Genomic DNA, 24787 nt, shown 5'->3' with positions numbered 1-24787 from the left:
GTGGGCTCCTCTATGGAGAGGTTGCGCCGGAGTGGGAACGGGCGGGAAGCTGTTTATGTCCATGAGGGTCTTCGGAGCTGCGCTGCTGCCCAGGGGATTAGGGTGCCTGCAGTTTCCCGGGTTCCCAGTTGCTCAGATGATTGTGTCGGGACGCCTCCGTCCAGCTGTGGGGTCCCTGTCCCTTTAAGACTTTCAAAGGGCAGTCGCTTTTCTTTGTCCCAGGGGCGCCAGCCGCGGGCACCCGCTCTCAGATTTTACTGCCCCGTTCACCTAGTATCAAGCACCCCACGCACTCTGTGTCTGCGCTCTGGTGCGGATGACTAGGGCTGAGTAGTAGTCCTGGGCTCCCTCTCCCTCCCCGCTCTGACTCCTCTCCCGCCAGGAGCTGGGGTGAGGGATGCTTGGGTTCCACCGGGCCGCAGCTTGTATCTTAGCCCCTCTGCAAGGCGCTGGGTTCTTGCAGGTGTAGATGTAGTCTGGCTGGTGTCCTGTATCTTATGGTCTCTCTTTTTGGAATGGTTGTATTTGTTGTATTTTCAAACATATGTATGTTTTTCGGAGGAGATTTCCGCTGCTCTTTTCACGCCGCCATCTTGGCTCTGCCTCCCCCATTTAAGTTTTTTATAGAGATTGCCAAAATGATCTCCAGAAAGGCTGTATTGAATTACCATTCCCACCAACAGTGTCCTTTCTCTGTCAAACAATCTGTCAAACCCATATCTGTCAAAACAATATGTTGAACTTTTAAATTTTAGTGTGATGAATAAGAAATAGCACTCCTTGCTTTTGTTAGCATTTTTGTAATTACTCGTGAGGATGAACAAATATTTACATCTTATGCAGATTAGAAGTTCATGCCTACTTGGTTTTCATTTGGGTTATTTGTCTTACTGAGTTTTGGGAGTCCTTTGTATATTGCAAATACTCTTTATCCTGTTGAACGTATTTTCTATGTTTAGTTTTGGAATTTTAGTGTAATCAAATCTGCCCCCTTTTTTCTTTGCTTTATGGTTTCTAGGTTGCGTATCTCTTTTGGAAGATCTTTTCTTTGCCCAAATTACAAGGATATTTCCCTGCATTATCTTTTTTATCATTTAGGTTTTTATGTTTAAGTAGTGGTGTGAAGTAGGTGTGTGCTTTTGTTTTCATCCAAATTGTTAACAAGTAGCTTCTATTTTTCCATCTTAGTAAAGACTTTTTGATCTTTAAAAATACACTCATCTTCAAAGTGAATTATTTGGAAAAATGTAGTTTTTTAAAAAAATGGTTAGAGTTTGTGCCAAGTAGTAAACTGGCTTGGTGACTCTTTGCTCTTTGGTGTTTGAGAATAATTCAGATTGTTTGTGTTTAATACTGAACGTTTGTCTTGAACTGAAGGCAAAGTGTTATGGACAGTGATTCAAGGGATCTTAGTTATTATGTTTTCCATTTTGTGTATGTCTGAGGCCCAGATTGTCCTAAGGTCACAAAGTCAGTTGGTGGCAGAGAACTAGAGTACCTTTTCATGCTGTTCTTTCATTTTCAGCAAATGTGTTTCATGTTAGGGGTATAAGTGTTTTAAAACAGCCGATTGTTCACATGGGGTTATTTAAAGAACATTGGAAATGACTGTGCCAGGCTGTGTGTGGTGCCATTAAATTTACTTAAACAGAGCCAATTTTGTCTGTATGTTGGGACATAATCATTTTTAAAGGCTTTGTTTTAAAGCTTTCTTATCAATCAACTCATTTCATCCTCCTAACATTCCTGTGAAATTGGAATTATTTCATCATATTGTAAGCAGTTTGCGGCGATGTTGATAATTGCTATAATTAAGTTGTTCTTTTAAACCATATAGAAGAATTCCTGTTCTTCTAAATTCGTTCGAACCAGGTCAGAATATTTAAAAGATACAATTAAAATTTCTGATTAGTGGCATGGCTGAACATTATTTAGTAGACTATTTAACCTTTGGAGAACTATAACTTACGAATGAGACCCAGAGCTTCCTAATCTCATCATGAAAGTTGAGTTTAATTTTTTGCTTCATGTCAGTACTGAAGGCTAAACAGTCAGGAAATTAATATGTACTTTATGTTCCTCTTCATATGCAGATAACATGTAAGATTGAAAAGACCAGCTCTTTTTTGCTTTTGAGCATACATTTGTATGTGCACTCACTTCCATAATATTCAACATAAGATTGCTTCCCTTAGATTAATCTGGAGCTAAAAGAAGTAGAACAAGTAATAATATGGCTTACTTTTTGCCAGACACAATCCTGTGAGATAGACTGTTGTTTATGTTACAGAGGTTACACAGAGAGGTTAATAGTAATTTGTCTAAGATCATGCATCTGGTAAATGCAACTTAAGCCCAGTTCTATCTGACTCCCAGGCCTTTCCATTATGCTGTTGCACTCTACTTCATTATGACTTTCTTCCAGGACCTCAGTCTCTACCTTTAAATTAAAAAAAGCAATCCACATGTATAGTAGCAAATATATACATTACTGAGGTCTCTCCTTCTACCCCCATAAAGATATAGCTCTTATCAGAATAGTTTAAGGCATTAAAACCTAGCTTTTATTTGGATGTATACTTACTCTAGCCTGTTTATAGAAGGTTTGTGCCTTTTCTACTTTTTTTAGGATACAGTACTAGAGAATTTTATGCAAGAATACACAATTCTCTCTTACATAGAGGAAATTTAATCTTTAGAAATGCTGCCTATTTTTTTGTAAATCTAGGGATGTGAGAGAATTGGAGCTGAATAATGCAGAAGGGTTAGAATTCTACCTGTCATGCAGCTTTAGGGGAAATACGTTATGCCTGTGTTTCATAAATGAAAGTGAAAACATGTAGTGGCTTAGCAGTGTGTTTGAGATCTTTCTGTGGGGTCATGGTTCTTAGTGTTTCCCCGGTCAAGGACTCCTCAAGAAACAAGTGAAAGCTATCTTGTATCTTCCCAGAAAAATAGCAACATATGCAAAAATTTTCCATAGAATTTCAGGATTTTTGTGGTGATCCCTCAGTATAGGACATGAAGAAATATAAAGATTTGTTCACATGTCATTAAGAGGATGTCCAAATCGCTGTTTGTGTCCTCATATTTCCTGATAAATATTTTTCTGGACCAACACACTATGCCCCAAGGAAAAGCTGGGCTAATTGTTTCACTTTTGCTAAAGGTGTACTCTACTTTATGCAACTTCAATCTCTGAAATTCCAAATTCTTTAAAAAGCAAGAGGATTATGGTTGGTATTATATAAGGATTTATCTTATGTACTATGTTGATCTTGTAATTGTGTTTCCAACTTTGATTTGGCCACTAGACTGTTGTAGTTTAATTGTGTGTTTTTGTGTACTGACTTCTGTTGTCTTTTTTTTTTTACCATTGCTTCTAATCTTCCTTTTTCTCTATTTTTCTTTTTACATTTCTGTGCACGTGGCTATCATAGCACTCATCACAATGCTCTGCATATAGTGTATTCCTAATTGTTTGTTTAATGGAAAGGTACAGATTGAATGAATCATTTAAATTGTTTTTTTTCTCAGTTGAAAATTTCACCAGAAGTATTTAATGTGACTTGGATTTTTTTTAGCTTTGTTAAACATTTACTGGATAGTCATTCATTCATTTCTAAGTAAGTGACAGTTCCTATGCTGGTGACAGGATGCAGAGATAAATATACACAGTCTCACTCATGCAGAAATATCTCCATCCGAGAGGCTGACATGTAAATAGAGGTGTGTTAATTGACCGTATGTGCAGGATGCATTGGGCACACAAAGGAGGGAATGATGAATTTCACTCTGGAGGAGAGGATATTTGAAAAGGCTTCATAGAGGAGGTGACATTTAAGCTGAGCTCTAGGGGATTGTGAGCTCTAGGGAAGCATTTTTAGCAAAGAGAGCATTCTGAGTCAAGGTACCAAAAGTTTTGAATGTTAGAGAAATTGTGAAAAGCTTGATACGGTTAAAGCATGTGGGCAACTGAGGATATTATGTAATGTCATGACCCTGGTAGGAGAGGTAATCAGAGAATAGGTCCTAGAGGTCTTGAGTGCTGGGTTAAGTAAGGAGTTGCACTTGGCATGGGCAGATTTTGAGTTTGAGGAAGATTTCTCTTGTGGAAGATGAACTGGAGGGATCTGGCAGGATAAAGTCTTAATTTAAAATATTTTAAATTTATGATCTTTTCAAACATACACAAAAGTTAGAAAATCATATAATGAACCCCATGTACCTGTTAACCAGCTTCAATAAGTTATCTATACATGCCTATTCTTGTTTTTCTTAAACTCCACTCCCTCCCCCATTATTTTAAAGCAGATTCCTAAGTTGGCAAAGTGTAATTAGTAGTATTTAACAAAATTACTCTCAAGTCTGGCTATGCAGCTAAATCACTTATACAGTTTGAAAAAAACAGAAATTACCACCTCTTATCTACTGAGTCAGATGTTTATATGGCCACACATTTATTTTTGGTATTATTAATCTACAGTTACATGAGGAATATTATGTTTACTTGACTCCCCCTATCACCAAGTCCCCCCCACATACTGACCACACATTTTTAATTTTCAAATTAAGTCTCAGGTGATTTTGCACAGCAAGGGTTGAGAACTTCAGATTTAATTTTTAAGTAAATTATTTTAAGATAATTCTAAGTAGTTTGATTTTTGACAGATGTGTTTCCTGAACTAAATGCTTCATGTGGTCCTTCTGGGTGAAGTTCACTTGTTAGATAATGGTAGGCTTTTTGTGATTAAGTTCTTGACATTTGAATAAAGAGTATTAGTTTAAAGGCTGATGTCTTACCTTTCTGTTAAGAGATGGGCGAGACTGAAAAAGCACTTATGTCTTTGAAATTGGATGTGATGAGATGGGAAATAAGCCAGTCATCGTTATAATTGATCTTTTACCCCAAATCCAGCCACAAGTAAGGAAGGGGATGTTGCACAGGTCATTTTTAAAGGGTAGACTAGGATTATTACAGAGTACCGATTTAAATAAGTAGTCAAGGAGTCTCTTCCTCTCTTCTTTGATTTGCATAACTTTCATGCAATACTGCTTGTATTTTTTGTTGGGAATGCTAAGAAAGGGCTCCTTGGCATGCTGCTATCTCCTCTCTGTTGGCAAAACTAATCTACAACTTTAGTGAGCCCTATTTTGTTGCCTATTTCTTTTGATGCCAGTTTATTTTTCTAAGTAATTTGAAGTAATGACCAGAAAGGTAACTCCTGCATCTGCAGCTTCACAGGACTGAAGGTAGAGGATATGTTGGAGATGAGTTCTCAGACACCATTCTCACCTCCAAAGTCAATATTGGAGTTTTCAGATTCCTCCTTCTTGGTATCCCTACCTTATTTTCTTTAACTATACTGCAATACAGGAAAGCACCAAGATCAACAATGTACACTTACTTGAGGTGTATAGTGTTTGCAGATTTTGAAGGAGAGACTGTCAATGTATTTCAGCAGATAGTTTCCAGATTTGTCTTGGGTGAGTAAAGGCTAGTCCTCAGTTGCTTTATTACTGTCTTACTACCAGTGTCCAGTAAAATCTAGGTCGGCAATCCTCAGGCTCATGTTTTATGTGGTCAAAAATAGGGATGCTACCATAAAACTCTTAGAAAAAAACATAGGCAAAAGTCTCTTGGAAATAAACATGAGTGACTTCTTCATGAACATATCTCCCCGGGCAAGGGAAACAAAAGCAAAAATGAACAAGTGGGACTATATCAAGCTGAAAAGCTCTGTACAGCAAAGGACACCGTCAATAGAACAAAAAGGTACCCTACGGTATGGGAGAATATATTCATAAATGACAGATCCAATAAAGGATTGACATCCAAAATATATAAAGAGCTCATGCACCTCAACAAACAAAAAGTGAATAATCTAATTAAAAAATGGGCAGAGGAGCTGAATAGACAGTTCTCCAAAGAAGAAATTCAGATGGCCAACAGACACATGAAAAGATGCTCCACATCGCTAGTCATCAGAGAAATGCAAATTTAAACCACAATGAGATATCACCTCACACCAGTGAGGATTGCCACCATCCAAAAGACAAACAATAACAAATGTTGGCGAGGTTGTGGAGAAAGGGGAGCCCTCCTACACTGCTGGTGGGAATGTAAATTAGTTCAACCATTGAGGAAAGCAGTATGGAGATTCCTCAAAAAGCTCAAAATAGAAATACCATTTGACCCAGGAATTCCACTTCTAGGAATTTACCCTAAGAATGCAGCAGCCCAGTTTGAAAAAGACAGGCACTCCTATGTTTATCGCAGCACTATTTACAGTAGCCAAGTAATGGAGGCAACCTAAGTGTCCATCAGTAAATGAATGGATAAAGAAGATGTGGCACATACAAACAATGGAATATTATTCACCCATAAGAAGAAAACAAGTCCTACCATTTGCAACAACATGGATGGAGCTAGAGGGTATTATGCTCAGTGAAATAAGCCAGGGGGAGAAAGACAAGTACCAAATGATTTCACTCATATGTGGAGTATAAGAACAAAGAAAAACTGAAGGAACAAAACAACAGCAGAATCACAGAACCCAAAAATGGACTAACAGTTACCAAAGGGAACGGGACTGGGGAGGATTGGTGAGAAAGGAGGGATAAGGGCAGGGAAAAAGAAAGGGGGCATTATGATTAGCATGTATAATGTGGGGGGCGGGGGCATGGGGAGGGCTGTACAACACAGAGAAGACAAGTAGTGATTCTATAGCATCTTACGCTGATGGACAGTGACTGTAATGGGGATTGTGGGGAGGACTTGATGAAGGGGGGAGTCTAGTAAACATAATGTTCTGCATGTAATTGTAGATTAACGATAACAAAATAAAAAAATAGGGATGCTGTGTCTGTAGGAGGCGGGGTGGCAGGATGGACTGTGCATGTAGAGAACATAGTGTACTGTCGTTATGGAGCAAATTTGGTTTGAATTGAGATTCTACTACTTAACTGTGTATGTGGCTACTTTTGCCTTAGTACACTGGAAATGATCTTCATTTCCAAGTTACAAGGATTCGAGAGAATATATAATAGGTGGCCAGTAAATGCTAGTTGTTGTTATATATTCGATAAATGGGTTCTCAGAGTATTTGTTAGGTAGATATTAATGTAAATAATCAGAAACTAGACCAGATTGAAAGGCCTGACAATCAGGTGTTTGTCCCCTTTAACAAATCAGTTAATGTGATGTCTGTGCCTCTGTAATCAAATAATGAAAAGCATGCTGGATTTCAAGATTCAGCTTGCTGTTTCCTGACATAATGGGTGGTCTGGGCAGTTTTCACCTGAATTTGGTTTCAGAAACTGCAGCGAGCCAAAAGGAATCTCTGCAAGCCAAAAAGAAAGGAAGTATTTGCTTTGTGGCATGTTGGAGTTTAGTGTGCTCTAAGCAGTTTTATTTAAGAACAGCTATAATGCTTTCCCATGATTTCAGTGGAAATTGTAGGCTGACTTTGATTCACCCACACTCCCATATATGTGTGCAGCATTTCTTACCTTACCAATAGTAGATCAAATCAATAAATAATAAATATTGAGTGATTGCTGTATGTCAAACTCCAGGATTAAACAGCAGAAGGTATAGGAAGGATGCTCCAAGAGCTGGCAGCAACCAACTCCAAGGCATTTGTTTAGATAATGATCTTAATTTGATGCATACCCTCTGGCTCAAGAGCTACTGTTTTCCACCTTAAGAACAATTTTACAAAAGAAAAATTCTCATTATAAATGATGCATGATTATAGAAAATTTGGCAGGAGCCAAACAGCGGGAAACATACATAAAACTGTGTTATCCTGCTCCCTAGAGGCAGCCCCTGATAATGTATATTTCTTCCTTTTCCAGGTTTTGTGGGGGTTTTTTTTTTTTTACTTCCCCACCCTGTGGCGGGACATTTGATCATTAATTGTCAAGGAAATGATAGGTACCGGGTATAGTGTAAGCACAGAGGGAGGGATACACAGTTTTAAGAGATTAGGAAGAGGATTGTCCTAATTCTGATTAGTATTTGCTGTTTAAAACCCACATAATATTCATTGTGTTAAGGTAAAATAGAAGTCAGATTGCTTCTCTACTCTCAGCCTTCTTAGGGATTTTCTTTCTGCTATCTACTCTTCCCCTCTACTGTCAATGACCCTATAATTCTCTGCTTGTGTTTACAGCCAACCTTTTCAAAATAGTTTTCTACACATGTCATCTATATTGCCTCACTTCCCATCAATTCTCTGACCCACTGCTTCCAGTGGGAAAGTCTGGCTTCCTTTCCCACCACCCCAGTGAAAGTATTCCTTGTCAGGTTATCTCTTTTCTTAATTTCAGTGGACATTTTTCTGGACATACTCCCACTTTCACATTTGACACAATTGATCAGTCTTGCCATCTTTGGTCTCATGATAGCATCCTCTCCTTTGCTGGGTTCTCTTCTTTTGCCTTATCTTTAAATGTTAGATCAAATAAGAACTCATTTCCTGGCCTCTTTCCTCCTTTTCTCTATATGTGATCATCTCCAGACTCATGGCTTCAAGTACTGTCTGTATGCTGACAGCTACAAATTTTATTCTCAGTGTATACTGAACTCCATTTTGGGAATACTTGCATACCTATTGTGGAATATTCTGTGCTAGATGCTGAAAGCTTAACATGTAGAAAATCAAACCAGGTCTATTAATTGATATTTTCTGTGATAGAAACAAACAGGGTACTACAATAGAAAAATAACAATTAGACCAGCTTTAGGTGGGTTGCCATTAGAAGACACTGTGGGTCTTAGATTAACATAAGTTCCTCAAATGAACTAGCTGTGGGAAGAATGGAAATGTGGTGCACAAGCATTCCAGTGGGAATAATAGCATTTGTAAAGTTCTGGAGGCCAGAAAGAACTTAAGAGTGTTTCAGAAACTAAACAGAAGGACTAGTGTGGTTTTTCAGAGAGGCGACTAGAGAGTTCCAGGAGCCAAATCATGTCAGGGCCCTGTGGGTCATGGTTAGAGTTTGGATATAATTATAGGGAAACCTTTGAAAGGTTTTGCTGCTCTGGAGAATGGATTGGATGAATGTGAGTATGGAAATGGGAAAATCAGTTATCTGTATTTCACAGTTGAGGAAACAGAAGTGCACAGAGGCTGATTTGTCCATGCTCATACAGTGATTAAGTAGTATAGCAGGGATTCTAAGCTGGGTTTCCTCATTCTGAGCCTGTGTTCTGATCTGGTACTTCTCAAACTTTGATGTGTGAGTAACCTGAAGATCTTAATAAAGTAAAAATTGGACTCCTCAAGTCTAGGTGGGGCCTGAGATTCTGAATTTTATTAAATCCAAGGTGAGGTCAGTGCTGATGATCCTTCAACCAGACTTTGAATAGTAAAACTAGTCTACCACTACATTCAACTGGTATTAGCCAGATTTGAGAACTACAGATGTTCTCTGCCCTTAAGCTGATCTTGGAAGTCATTCTAAACTTGATAAACTGAAGGTGATTACTACAGAGTGAGTTACCCTTATCCTTTACAGAGCAACTTCCTCAGTATATTTTACTTGTGCACACTTGTCTTGATACAGAGCCTAAAAAGCCAAGATTCCAACCTCAGTGGTAAATGAAGATTGGAGGAATGAGGAAGTGAAAAAAGAAATAATTAAATAGAAGTTAATAATAGCTATGGATGGTGGTTCATAATAATTCATTAGTTTCCTTGAAGTTGAGCTTTCTAACCTAAGTTTAGGAAGAAATATGTGTAGATTGCTTGGTGCTCAGACTTCTGGTCTGATCCAACAAAGGCAGTAGGCCATTTCCGGGGATTTTTTTAGAACCAACTTCTTTTTGTTAGCCCTGGTTGGGGGGTGGAGGCGCTGTTAATGTAATGGGATTTTCACCTATTTAACTTCTAAGTGTTAGATAGAATTCATTCCCACCTTACAGTTCCCATCACTAGTGAGACTGACAGTATCCCAGCTTCTCACCTTAAGTCCTAGTTTCCTCACAGTAATTTTTTGAGCAATAGCATTCAACAGTGTAGAAGTGTCTGTTTCAAATTTTTATTTTCATCTGCAACCATTTATTGTAGTAATAAAACTAGTAAATAAAGTGAACAGCATGTTCCAAACTCATTCTATGAGGCTAGCATCACTCTAATACCAAAACCAGGTAAAGACACCACAAAAAAAGAAAATTACAGACCAATATTCCTGATGAACATAGATGCAAAAATACTCAACAAAATATTAGCAAACCGAATTCAAAAATATATCAAAAAGATCACCATGATCAAGTAGGATTTACTCCAGGGATGCAAGGATGGTACAGTATTAGAAAATCCTTCAACATCATCTACCACATCAACAAAAAGAAGGACAAAAACCACATGATCAACATCCATTCATGATAAAAACTCTCAAAAAAACGGGTATAGAGGGCAAGTACTTCAACATAATAAAGGCCATATATGACAAACCCACAGTCAACATTATACTTAACAGCGAGAAGGTGAAAACCTTTCCTTTAAGATCAGGAACAAAACAAGGATGCCCACTCTCTCCACTTTTATTCAACATAGTTCTGGAGGTCCTCACCACAGCAATTAGACAACACAAAGAAATAAAGGGCATACAGATTGGCAAATAATTCAAACTGTCTCTGTTTGCATATGACATGGTATTGTACATAAAAACCCTAAAGAATCCACTCCAGAACTACTAGACCTAATATCTGAATTCAGAAAAGTTGCAGGATACAAAATTAATACAGATATCTGTTGCATTCCCTATACACTAATGATGAACTAGCATAAAGAGAAATCAGAAAAACAATTCCATTCACAATTGCATCAAAAAGAATAAAATGCCTAGGTATAAACCTAACCAAGGAAGTGAAAGACATATACTTTGAAAACTACAAGACAATCATGAGAGAAATTAAAGAAGATACCAATAAGTGGAAACACATTCCATGCTCATGGATAGGAAGAATTAATATTGTTAAAATGGCCATCCTGCCTACAGATTCAATGCAACTCCTATCAAAATACCAACAGCATTCTTCAATGAAGTACAGCAAATTGTTCTAAAATTCATATGGAACCACCGAAGACCCCAAATAGCCAAAGCTATCCTGACAAGGAAGAATAAAGCTGGGGGGGATTATGCTCCCCAACTTCAAGCTCTACTACAAAGCCACAGTAATCAAGACAATTTGGTACTGGCACAAGAACATAACAGTAGACCAATAGAACAGACTAGAGAGCCCAGATACAAACCCAACCATATATGGTCAATTAATATACGATAAAGGAGCTATGGGCATATGATGGGGAAATGACAGCCTCTTCAACAACCGGTGCTGGCAAAACTGGACAGCAACATGCAAGAGAATGAAACTGGATTATTGTTTAACCCCATACACAAAAGTAAACTCGAAATGGATCAATGACTTGAATGTAAGTCATGAAACCATAAAACTCTTAGAAGACAACATAGGCAAACATCTCCTGAATATAAACATGAGGAACTTATTCCCGAATGCATCTTGAGCAAGGGAAACAAAAGCAAAAATGAGCACATGGGACTACATCAAACTATAAAGCTTCTGTATGGCAAAGGACACTATCAACAGAACAAAAAGGCATCCTACAGTATGGGTATTTGTAAATGACATATCTGACAAGGGGTTAACATTCCAAAATATATAAAGAACTTACATACCTCAACACCCAAAAAACAAGTAATCCAATGAAAAAATGGGCAGAGTACATGAAGAGACAATTCTCTAAAGAAGAAATTCAGATGGCCAACAGTCAACATGAAAAGATGCTCCGCATCACTAATCATCAGGGAAATGCCAATTAAAACCATAATGAGATATCACCTCACACCAGTTAGGATGGCCAGCATCAAAAAGACTAAGAACAACAAATTGGCGAGGATGCGGAGAAAGGGGAATCCTCCTACGTTGCTGGTGGGAATGTAAGCTAATTCAACCACTGTGGAAAGTAATATGGAAGTTTCTGAAAAACTAAAAATAGAAATACCATTTGACCTGGGAATCCCACTCATTGGAATTTACCCAAAGAATACAACTTCTCAAATTCAAAAAGACATATGCACCCCTCTGTTTATCGCAGCACTCTTTACAATAGCCAAGATATGGAAGCAACCTAAGTGTCCATCAGTAGGTGAATGGCTTAAGAAGAGGTGGTACATATACACAATGGAATACTACTCAGCCATAAGAAAGAAACAAATCCTACCATTTGCAACAACATGGATGGAGCTGGAGGATATTATGCTCAGTGAAATAAGCCAGGCGGAGAAAGACAAGTGCCAAATGATTTCCCTCATTTGTGGAGTATAATAACGATGCAAAACTGAAGGAAACAAACAGCAGCAGACTCACAGATTCCAAGAATGGACTAGAGGTTACCAAAGGGGAGGGGTGTGGAAGGGCGGGTGGGGAAGGAGGGAGAAGGGGATTGAGGGGGTAGTATGTTTAATGCACATAGTGTAGGGGGTCAGGGGGAAGACAGTGTAGCACAGAGAAGGCAAATAGTGACTCTGTGGCATCTTAATACACTGATGGACAGTGACTGCAATGGGATATGGGTGCGTACTTGATAATAGGGGTGAATGTAGTAACCACATGGGTTTTTCATGTGAAACCTTCATGAAAGTATGTATCAGTAATACATTAATAAAAAAAGTGGACAGGTTATTGTTAAACATGGACTTGGGAACCTTATCAGAAAGGCCCAGATTTAGATCTTACGCCTGACATCCACTAACCAGGAAGAGTACTTAATTTAGCTAAGCCTCCATTTTCTATCTGTAAATAGGGACAAAACCGCTTGAGTGGTGAAGATTGTGTGAAAGACTATAATATGAAGCCCAAAGTGCATTGTTTGGAGTACTTAAATGTTGGACTTTGAGTAGATACCACTTAGGAAAAAATGGTTCTATGCCCAAAGAAGTTTACTTTATTCAAGATTTCTTGGAGCAGTTAGTATGTCAATCATCCATGTGACTATCCTGAAAGAAGACAGATTCCATGCATAACATTTCCCAAATTAGTGGAACCTTGTCTCCTACGTGGAGCAGAATGCTTTGGGAAACCCGAGCCTAAGTATTGTCTGGCTTGTTGTGGGCACTCAAAAAATATTCTCTCTTCACATTGTGAAACCAGCTTAGAAATGGAATAACTAGGAACAAAAAAAACCTTGAATTTTCTTAATTGATATCTTATGGATAGTGATATCTTTCTTTTTTAAACTCCAGATGTTTTTTGCAACAAAATTATGAAAACCAGGTTAACATTGCATTTGTTAGGGTACATATGTGTGTGTGTTCATTTGATTTGGCTTGGCTTTTTAATTGGGTGCCTTTATTATCTGAATCTGTTTATGGAATGTTTGGAACCCCCACACTGTGGGAACAAGCCAAATGTGCTTGCTGTCCCAGAACCTGTCCCAGCTAGGGCATGAGCACAAGACCTAAGCTTGACCAATTAGATGCTTAAACTTGGGACTTTGCGTCTAGAACCACTGATGGAAATTACCTGAGACTTTTGAGAAGTCATCCTGCCGCCAGTAATAGCTTCTAGACATCCAGAGTCTCTTGCTGGCAACAGAGCTACCCCCTCACCCCACTCCAACTAAGCTGTTGTCTGGAATAGTTCTTGGTTCTAGTTCCAGTATGCATAGCTTCCTTGGTTCTTCATGTTTTCTGAATGTGGATCTCTAAGCCTTCCTGTTGATTCTGTGAGCTATTAGTTATCCTTCCAAGTAAATCACTTTTCTTGTTTAGTTAGCCAGTCTATTGTTCTTAACTCAGCCCCTTGACTGGTACAAAATCCTAAGTTAAAACAGCTTTCGTTATAGTGAGATACTTAATTGTGTGAATATTTACCAGTGACCTTGTCTACATCTTTTTACACCAGTAAAATAGTTCTGAGTTGTTTATTTGTGCAAGTTACTTGGTGCTTTTGTTTTGGAGATTGGTTTTTATTGTTGAGTTTTGAGAGTTACTTGATATGTTCTGGATACTATATATAGGTTTCAAATATTTCCTCCCAGTAAGTTTAATAGTTTTATGTTTAAGTCCATGATCCTTTTTTTTTTCACTTTGCATTTTTTTAACTGGAAATTTGTATCTTTTGACCCCCTTCATCCATTTTGCCTACCTCCTGCCTCTGGCAACCACCAGTCTGGTTGGTTGGCTTTTAGATTCCACATATAAGATGATGTGGTATTTGTCTTTCTCTGTTTGATTTATTTTACTTAGCATAATACCCTCACGGTCTGTCCGTGTTGTCATAAATGGAAAGATTTCATTATTTTTTATGGATGAATAATACTCTACTGCATATGCATGCCACATTTTCTTTACCCAGTCATCCATCAATGGATGGTTGCTTCCATGTCTTGGTTGTTATAAATACTGCTGCAATAAATGGGATGCATAGATCTTTTCAAGTTGGTGTTTTCATTTCTTTGGATAAATACCCAGAAGTGGAATTGCTGGGTTATATTTTTAATTTTTTGCGGAACCTACACAGTTTCTGCTCCATTTTACATTTCCACCAACAGTGTACAAGGATTCCCTTTTCTTCACATTCTCACCACATAATCCATTTTGAGTTTATCTTTATAAGTATTAAATAGGTCAAAGTTCATCTTTTTGCCTATAGATGTGTACTTTGTACTTGTCTGTGGTACCATTTGTTGATAAAACTATCATTTGAATTCCTTTTTCACCTTTGTCAAAATCAGTTCAGCATATTTGTATGGGTCTATTTTATGGTTCTCTGTTCTGGTCCATTAGTATGTGTCTATCCCTCCTAATACTACATATACAGTTATGTGTGTGATTCCTCCCTCCTCTTTTTCAAAATTGTTTTAAGTATTACAGTTCCTTTGTCTTTTCATATACATTTCAGTATAATATCAGCTTATTAAAAAAGAATCTTGCTGGGCTTTGGATGGTAACTATATTAAACCTGTATATCAATTTGAGGAGAATTGTTGAGTCTTCTTAATCCATTAATATGGTATACTTCTTCATGTATTTAGATCTTCTTTGATTTTTCTTAAATAGCATTTTGTAGTTTTAGCATATAAGTCCTGTACATGCTTTGTTAGATTTCTACCTAAGTATTTCAAATTTCTTTTGAGTGATTGTGAGTGTTGGTGTACTCTTAAGTTTGGAGTCCATGTGTCCAGTGCCAGGGTAGAAATGTGATTGATTTGTGTGTGTTTTTCTTTTATTCTACAACTTTGCCAAGGTCACTTACTAATTTGGGGAGGTTTTTTGTAGATTCCTTGATATTTCTATTTTAGATAACCCTTTGTCATCTGTAAATAGGGACAGTTTGTTTTTTTTCCTTTCTGATCTATACTGTTACTTCCTTTTCCTATCTCATTGCAGTGGCTAGAACTTGAAACACTGAGTTGAGTAAAAGTGGTAAGAATGGACATCCTTATCTAGTTCCTAATTTTGGGGTGAAGAGTTCAGTGCTTTGAGTTGTATGGTTTTGGGGCTGACTGTACTTCCTGCCACTTGCTCCAAGTAATGCATGTGAGAAGTTTTGTGAGAAAAAACAAGCCTAAGAGTAAGTGTACAAATAGCTCACTTACAGTTTCTACTACGTGAAATGGATTGTTGCGAGAATCCTGTTGGCCTCCTTTTAGATATTTGGAAGTAATTGGCAGCAGGCATTTTGTTCATTTTCTATTTGATACTAAAGTAATTTTTTTAGAAAGTAATCTAGAGTCACATACCCTAAATGTGAACTATACACGGGAAACATCTTTTTTTCTTTAGGAATGGTCTGTACAGAAACATTTTAGAACATATTCTGAATTTTTCACCAGCTCTTTTTGAAGGCCCATTGGTTGAATGGGTTCCAGCCATACAGGCAGATATATATTATTTCCACAGTACTAAGTGTGTTGGAGTAAATCTAAGACAAAAGCTGTCTAAAATTTATACTTGTGCTTGGTCAGTTTTATATTAATGGCAGCCTTCTTAGGGAAGGTACACTGACCTTCTGTGACTGGTATGTAGTAAATATATTGTAGCAGCTGAATCCCTGGTGTGTAAAGGGCCAACAATTCACCTCTACCTCTGTGCATGTATCTAAGTTGTTCCTTTATTTCAAGATGGCAGAGCATCTTGAAGGACCCGTCTGCCATCAAAGATCACCCAGGTTAATACTGTGGGTCCAGTCAGACTGTTGTCCACTTTTTGAGCCTTCCAAATTACATGGCCTTAGTGAAATGATTGTGTTCTTTGCTCAGGACATTTTTAGTGGAGTCTTATACTTCATTTTCTAATTAAAAAGTAAAAATACTGTATTGCCTTTGTTCTTATGACAAAACTAATGTATTTTTATTGGTTTAAACAGTAAAAGATACAGAGATGCACAGATAAAACAATCATACTAAATCCTTTTGGTTAGCAGTGAGTCCACATTTTGATGCACACCCCTTCTGAGCAGTTTTCTCTAGATGTACATTTATACTGATCATTCTGTTCTGTAACCTTTTTATTTCACCTTGAACATCTTTGCATGCTGTCATATAATTGTGTACAATATTATGAACCATTGTGTTATGTTTTGTTTTAAACAAATCCTATTTTGAATATTTGATTCTTTGCAATTTTTCACTATTATATGTGGTCATGCACTATGGATTCTTATATTTGTGTACTTTCTTATGATTTTCTTTGGATAAACTCCTAGAAGTGGAATTGCTAAGTTTTCCAGAAAACTGCGGGGATATGGTGAATTTTTCCATCCTGAGGTGTGTTAAAAACATTCCTTTATTTTAATTATGAGTTTGAGAGGTTTGTAAAAAGTGTTTTAATTTTGGTTTAATTGGATACAAGCTTATAAGACATAATGGATGTGGGCCAGTTTTATCTGGAGAGATTTTTTACCTTTCCCTACCTCATAGCTGTGTCTCTGAGTTGGCATGACATCATAATTCCAGAGTTTTTTCCCTTAAGCATTTTGCTTGCTCTGCATTCTATATTGTCTATTATAAGCATATAGAGCCAAGATTGCAATTTTAAGTTCTCACTTCTTTGGGGATTTTCTTTTCAGATCATAAAACAGAAAATTGAAAAAATGAAAGTAGACAAGACTAAACTGAAAAAGACACCTACTGAGGCAGTAAGTATCCAAAAGTTTGCTCTGTCTGTTTTTTCATTCCAGAAAAAAATCCTTGTAATCAGTTCACCCATACTGACTTTTCCAAATACCTCATCACTTATTATATATATATATATATCAAGTGTGGTAAAAGCAGCAACTTTTCTTGAAACAAATTTTCTTTTGAACTAACCTAGATTTTAAAAAGTGCGTATAAGCTAGTGACCAATGGAATGTGAGCACTAAATAGTTCATAGCTGTATATGGCTGAAGTAGGCTGACTGGCTGCTGTTCCTATCATTGAAAGGCAGTGTGGTATGGAAAGAGTAGTTGTAGATTCAAATTCTGTCTGTATTTCTGGGATTTTGCATAATTTTGGTTTCTAGAAAATTAAAGTAACACCTTTCATACTAGATTTCTTGTGAGGCCAGTGTTTTAGCTTTCTTTATTCCTGATTCTTAATCATACAATTCAGCTTAACCTGTGTTTTGGGTGGCCATGTCAGTTGATCCTATGTCAGCAATAGAAATCCCAGCTTCAGTCCAATATTCTATCAGCTAGTCTACCATGTTCTGAGGTTAAGAATTCATTACATTGTTATGACACTTCTGTAGACCTCATGTGCTGTACTTCAAGGAGCACAAGCTTTGGAATTAGACATGGGTTTGAATCTTAATAGATTCTTGTGGCTGTCAGTTTATTAACTTGGTTGGTTCCCCAACTAAAAAACAGGGTTTATATTTCTTCCCTAATTCATGTGAGGTAGTTGCTGAGCAAAGTATTGGGCCCATAATCAATTAGTTCATTTTCTAAATACAGGCTGATTGTTTTTTAAAAAACTAACTACCTGGCAAGTATCATCTATGGATATCACTATTAACATTTTGCTATATTTCTTCTAGTCTTTAAAAGATTATTTCATCTGTACTAATGAGTATGAGAAGTGCTACTTCCCCAAACCTTCTCCAGCATTACAGATAATCTTTTAAATTTTTGTTAATAAATGGGGAAAAATATTTTACTATTCTAATTTACATGCTTCAGTTATATGTATTTTCAAATTCATTGGCCTTATATCAGTTGTCTGCTCTTGCTATTCATTTTGTGTTTGACATTGGAATGTCAGATTGTTTTTTACTGCCATAAATATTGAGTATTTTTTTTTTATCTGTTGCAGATACTTTGATTTCCTTTTGATTTTGTTTTTGGTGTGTTTTGGCATTTATAATTTTTGACAATTATGTACTAAAATTTTTTTTGGAAACTGAAGAGTAGAAAGAAAACCTCCCTTAAGAAACTATGCAAATTAAAACAGTGGCATTAGTATAAGAGAATAAAGGACCTAGGAAAGGATCCTAGCCTACATACACATAAGAACTTAAGATAATTATAGGAATTATAAATTGACAGGGAAGGGCATTATTAGTCACAAAACTGTGCCAGGACAATTGTTTGACTTGTGAGTGTTGGAGGACTGTTATATATTGAAAGAAATTCTAGATAAGTTAAAAGTCAAATATTTTTTAAAGAAATAAATTATAGGAGAAATAGAACATAGAGGTAAATATTTACCTAATCTTAGGTGGAATAGTCCTTCCAAGCTCTGAAGCAAAGGAAAAAAAATGGAAATGTAAAGTATTATATTCAAAGTAAAAAAAGGCACATGACAAGCTCTGAAAAAAACATTTGTAACAAGATGTAGTTAATATATTTTAGTAGCTAAATCAGTAGAAGAGATGGATACCCCAATGACAAAATGGACATGGGCCATTTCAGAAAAGAATAGTCAGTAAACTTCCAGAGTAATTCAACCTCATAAATAATCAGAGAAATGCAAATTTATTTTTAACCTAGTGGATTGTTAGGTATTTGTCCTTAGAGTCATACCTATATACAAATTCCTGGCTTTTAACATTTGGTAGCTGCTAGCAAATTACTTAGGATAAACTCCTGGAAGTGGGAGTTTTAGATCATTAACTATGTACATTTTTAAAAAATGTTTTTAATTAAAGTATAGTTGACTACAATAATATATTAGTTTGAGTTGTACAACATAGTGATTCAGCATTTATGTGCATTATGATATGCTTACCCCAGTAAGTGTAGTTACCATCTGTCACAATTACAATATTGTTTACTGTGTTCTCTATGCTGTATTTTTAATCCCTGTGACTTACTTATTTTATAATTGAAATTTTGTATCTCTTAAGCCCCTTCATCTTTCACCCATCCTTCTCCCTGCTTCCCCTCTGGCAACCATCAGTTTGTTCTCTGTATTTATGAGTCTGTTTCTGTTTTGTTGGTTTGTTTAGAATCTACATATATATGAAACCATATGGTATATGTCTTTTTGTTGTTGTATTTCATTTAGTATAATACCCTCTAGGTCCATCCATGTTGTTGCAAATGGAAAGGTTTCATTTTTTATGGCTGAGTGATACTCCATTGAAGTTATATACCACATCTTCTTTATCTATGCATCTATTGGACACTTATGTTGCTTCCATATCTTGGCTATCATAAATAAAGCTTCAGTAAATATAGTGGTGCATACATCTTTTTGAACTAGTGTTTTGTGTTCTTCAGGTAAATACCCAGAAATGGAATTACTGGATCGTATGGTAGTTCTATTAATATTTTGAGGAACCTCCATACTGTTTTTCATAGTATCTGCACCAGTTTACATTCCCACCAACAGTTTCCTTTTTACCACATGTTCACCAACACTTAAATTTCTTGTCTTTTTGATACTAGCCATTCTGACTGGTGTGAGGTGATAATCTCATTGTAGTTTTGATTTGCATTTCTGTGATGATTATTGATGTTGAACATCTTTTCATGTATCTGTCAATTATATGTCTTTGGAGAATGTCTGATCAGGTTCTCTGCCCATTTTTCAAGTGGGTTATGTGTTTTTGTAGTTGAACATTCTTTTTTTTTTAATTTTTTTCTTTTATTTTGGTATCTTTAATCTACAATTACATGAAGGACATTGTGTTTACTAGGCTCCCCCCTTCACCAAGTCCCCCCCACATCCCCGTTCACAGTCACTGTCCATCAACATAGTAAGATGCTGTAAAATCACTATTTGTCACCAAGTATAGTTGAACATTCTTATACAAATGCCTTTGTAGTTCTACACAACTATTTATGTGAAATAAATTCCCCATGATGAAAGTGCTGAGTGAAAGTATGAGAATTAAGATAAATATTGCCAGACTACCTATGAAAATCTTATACCATACTCCTCCTACACTTGGCCAATACTGGAAGCTATCAGTATTTTTTGTTTCTTTCGCAAGTCTTAGGGGCCTCATCTTGAGACACGTATTTTGTTTTCTACTGTTACATACCCATTCTCCTCTTGGCTTCCACTGAGCATTCGACTGTGTACATTTTCAAGGCTTGAAGATGTGTATTTTCCTCAAACAGCATACCTAATTTCCTGTACTGTGGTCAATACTGGGTATTATTTTTAAGAAAGACTCATTTATTTATTTATTAAACCTTTTGACCCCCTTCACCCATTTTGCCTTTCAACCGTCCATTCTTTGTATCTGTGAGCTTGGTTTTACTTTGTTTTTGTTTTTTAATTCCATACATAAGTAAGATCATGTGGTACTTGTCTTTATCTGACTTATTTCACTTAGCATCATGCCTTCAAGGTTTGTCCGTGTAGTCAAAAGTGGCAAGATTCCATTCTTTTTTATGACTGAAAAGTAGTATTCCATTGTATATGTGTATACCACACCTTTATCCATTCATCCATCAGTGGACATTAGGTGGTTGTTTCCATAACTTGGCTATTGTAAATAATGCTGCAGTGAACATGTGTATGTTCTTTTAATTAGTGTTTTCATTTTCTTCAGATCAATACCCAGAAGTGAGATTGCTAGGTCATACTGTGGCTCTATTTTTAATTTTTTGAGGAGCCTCCATACTGTTTTACATAGTGGCTGCACAAGAAAGGCATTTATTAATCACTTTGTGTATCGGCAGCTGTGCAAAGGATATTTTACCTGGATTTGATATCTTTATTGGAACAAATCAATATATGCATCCATTGAACTGCTTTCCTTTGCAGTACCATCAGGAAAATTACACTCAGTTTGCATTTATGTAGCAGGAACAAGACAGCAAAGATATACTTTTGTCCCTGGTGCATTCTGCAAATTGCAGGATCCAGAAGGACCTTGATATTCCTGATAAAACAGAACATGGTGCTGATAACATTTAATTGATTTCATTATGCTAACTGTCTCGTGAGCAGAAAACACAAGCACCTTAGGTACCTTAGATATATGTCTGCCAGAAAGTGCCCTTTGAAGTTTGAGGGCCTGCCACATCAGGAAAGTTTATAGGGGTCCAGGGGTTTGGGAAATGGCTAGATTTCCCTTCCAAAGGGAGAGACAAGTTGCTGCATCTTGTACTACACACCATGAAGAAAGAGAAACAATGTATTGGGTGCCTCTTTGGATATTGGAGTCAAAATATATCACATTTGAACATGTAGCTTTGATCCATTTACTAAATAATTGGTAGTGAGGTCTGGGTCTAGAAAATAGAAAAGATTCTTTAAAGGGCTCTGCTGCAAGCAGTGTTACTACATGGACATTATGACCTAGTAGATCCAGGTGTCTATCTTAGGTGTCAGCCAAAGATGCCATGTGATGCCTCTGGCAAGCCACAAGAAGAGAATTGCAGCTAAGAATCTTAGAATTTGGGCCTTGCTTTCCACTGCCAACAACTATTCTAACATTCAGAAAAGGAGCTTCTGGCTTGCTACGGACCTTAATAAGGACTTGAATGCCTGGTTATGATACCAGCTGATTATAGGACCCAAATGTTCATCATGAACTGGGTTATCTAACACAGAATCATGAAATTGGATCTGCATAATTGCATTCCATTAGAAACTGAAGTACTTTTCATTCCAGGCCTGAGTAGGTCCAGAAGGCATAAGTGAACTGCATGAGCAGGTAGTTCAGACTCCTTTCTATGTTAACTGTTTCTGCTGCTTCACCATCTCTCCCTCAACCTGTATGACTTAAGAGAGTGGAGGAAAAGGTGCAGGCCTAGTTCATGAAAGGATTTTATGCCGTGGATTTCACATGTATTTAACTGCCACAAAAATTTGAGGTAGCTCTTAATGCTTACTTTAGAGGGAGAAAAGGTTTGGGACCTAGCTTATAGAAAACTATTTACCATTTAAGCCCCTATTGCTCCATGTTCTGTTTTAGGTGTTGAAAATACCCCTACTGTCAATCTCAAAACAATAATACTAGATACATAGGTTTTCTTAGTTCCATTTTGCAGAAGAGGATACTAAGATTCGAAGAGGTAGCTTGCCAACTACCTAATTCCAAAGCCCATCCATGCTCTTTGTTATAATTTCCTGTCAATATTTAAACTTCGGTTAACATGAGATAAGTACTTTATGTGGCAAACTTTTGAGCCTCACATTTCCAAGGTATTATTAAGTTCTTTCCTGGTAAGAAAACTGTGACTGAGAGGTTGGACTTGCTAATGATGGGACAGTAAACATGAAGCTAAAAATTGAACCCAGATTTGTTTAGTTCCAAATCCAGGCCCATTCCCATGAATACTATACAGTTTTACAGAGTTTTACAAAGTTCACAAGCTCTTTGCCTTCCTACAGTTGGAGGGTTTAATGTTGCAGAAAAATATAGCCAATAATGTAATCTTCACCTTTAACTGTGAATTCACTAGGGCTTTTCAGTGTTCTCTGATTCAGTATTCCTCATCAGGCATCCTGGTTAACTTTCAGACCATGACAAAGAGTCCTTCATTTTGTTTTTATTTATGTTTAGCTTATTTCCTTTATTTCTGTTGTCTCCCTTTCCAGGTAGTTTGTCTATCTGCATGCATATCCAGGTTAAAAAATGCATAGATGGATTGTTTCATTGTAAGATTTCCATTTTAATTCCAAGTGATCATCTGGCAGATTTCCACTTTTCTTAAGGAGTATATTCTGTCAACAGTTAAATTGCTGAGTGTGTTGGCTTAAGGATTCCTTTTCCCACTACTCTTCTTTGTGTCTCCCTCAAATTCCAAAATAACCTTTGTGAATGCTGTTTGTTTCTTTCAGCCTGCAGACTGCAGAGCCTTAATAGACAAACTGAAAGTTTGTAATGATGAGCAACTCCTCTTGGAACTACAGCAGATCAAAACATGGAACATTGGAAAGGTATGTGAACCCATGCTCCCAAAAGACAGGGCTCGCTAAACAAGTACATCATTTTGCATGTTCTGATACAGAAAAAGAAACCACAATATGATGACCTCATTCAACAATTAATAAGCTTCTAGTATATCTTTAGTGCAGCTCTAGACCAGTAGCTTTTAGCCTGTGAATGGTTGTTTAAAAATCTGGAAGAAACATTAAAGGAAAATTTTGCTACCTGAGGATGAGGGACATTTACATAGGTGATGGTAAAGAATCTCAGCCAAAAATTCCTTTAGTTTGGCAATATGACTTTAAGATAGTCTTAGGATTTTTTCTTTTAGTTTAAAACAGTTTTGTTTAGATAACTAAAAACGAACACTTCTGATAAAAATGGTTTCTGGCAGGGAGAGTCCTTGTGCTTGTAGACTAGGTTGTAGCCAGAATTTTCCCTCTGAAATTTTCTTTTATGGTTTCTACTGGTTTTGTGGGGTTTGTGGTGTTACCTCGTGTTAGCACATACATACTTTGATGAATATATCAATGAATTCAGGTCCGTGTGCCTGAGTATCATCTTTCTTATGGGTTTCTGTACTGGTGGGGAATTGAAGAGAAGCAAAGGTGGGAAGTGAATTTGTCTAGATGTTATGCTCAGCAGTCCATTGTAGCAAAGCTCAGCTACAAAGCACCCACATAGTAAGTACTTTTAACTTATTCTTAATATGTTCTTCTTTCTCTTCCCCTCCCCAGTGCGAGTTATATCACTGGGTGGATCTTTTGGACCGCTTCGATGGAATTCTGGCAGATGCTGGACAAACAGTGGAGCATATGTCATGGATGCTTGTGTGTGACAGGCCAGAAAGAGAACAACTGAAAATGCTTCTCTTGGCTGTGTTGAACTTCACAGCCTTGCTTATTGAGTACAGTTTTTCCCGGCATCTGTACAGTTCCATAGAGGTAGGAGAGTTCCAAGCCTGTGTGTTCTGTTACTAGTATTGTTTGTGTCCAGAAATAAGGAAATTGCTATTTTATTTCTCTCTGATAATTGTTTCTTTCCTTTTGATTATGGAACTCTGGGGTTTTCTATGTCATAGACAATGATAGGATGTTTCTTGGACATAGATAACCTTCACAGGGTTGATGGGAAGATTCTTTTCTGTCAATTTGACCCTGAATTTCAAGATACAAGAAATTAATGAGAATGTAATAATACATGTATTTAAATATTCTTGGGAATTTGTAGGAATTGATCTTTGTCTCAGATTATTAGAGCCAACCCACACCTTTTTGACAAATTACTTACTGCTCTTCTAAGTTTTAATGTGCTACTTTTCAGTCTCTTTTCCCCTCCGTAAAATGTATATTAATAGCATGTTGTGTGTTCTTAAAGAGTAAAGTGGGCATAGGAATCAGTGAGTTTTTGAACTGGTAAAAATTCGCTGTAAGAAGAA

General features: G+C 36.9%; 1 protein-coding gene across 14 annotated transcripts in view; it reads left to right on the top strand.

The window, feature by feature from the left end:
- The window catches only part of HUWE1 (HECT, UBA and WWE domain containing E3 ubiquitin protein ligase 1), a 206952-nt gene that overhangs the window by 36156 nt on the left and 146009 nt on the right, over positions 1 to 24787 (top strand). For all 14 annotated transcript variants that reach the window (XM_057495610.1, XM_036919075.2, XM_036919079.2 and 11 more), the window contains 3 exons: positions 17105 to 17173; positions 23262 to 23360; positions 24087 to 24293. In XM_057495610.1, coding sequence (XP_057351593.1) covers positions 17129 to 17173; positions 23262 to 23360; positions 24087 to 24293 — 351 coding nt within the window. In that variant the 5' untranslated portion in view covers positions 17105 to 17128. The remainder of the gene's footprint in view (positions 1 to 17104; positions 17174 to 23261; positions 23361 to 24086; positions 24294 to 24787) is intronic.

Source organism: Manis pentadactyla, chromosome X (genome assembly GCF_030020395.1).
Source record: "Manis pentadactyla isolate mManPen7 chromosome X, mManPen7.hap1, whole genome shotgun sequence".
In the NCBI taxonomy this organism is placed as follows: domain Eukaryota; kingdom Metazoa; phylum Chordata; class Mammalia; order Pholidota; family Manidae; genus Manis; species Manis pentadactyla.
Note: the sequence above shows the minus strand (reverse complement) of the source record. Positions and strands in the feature narration are given on the sequence as shown.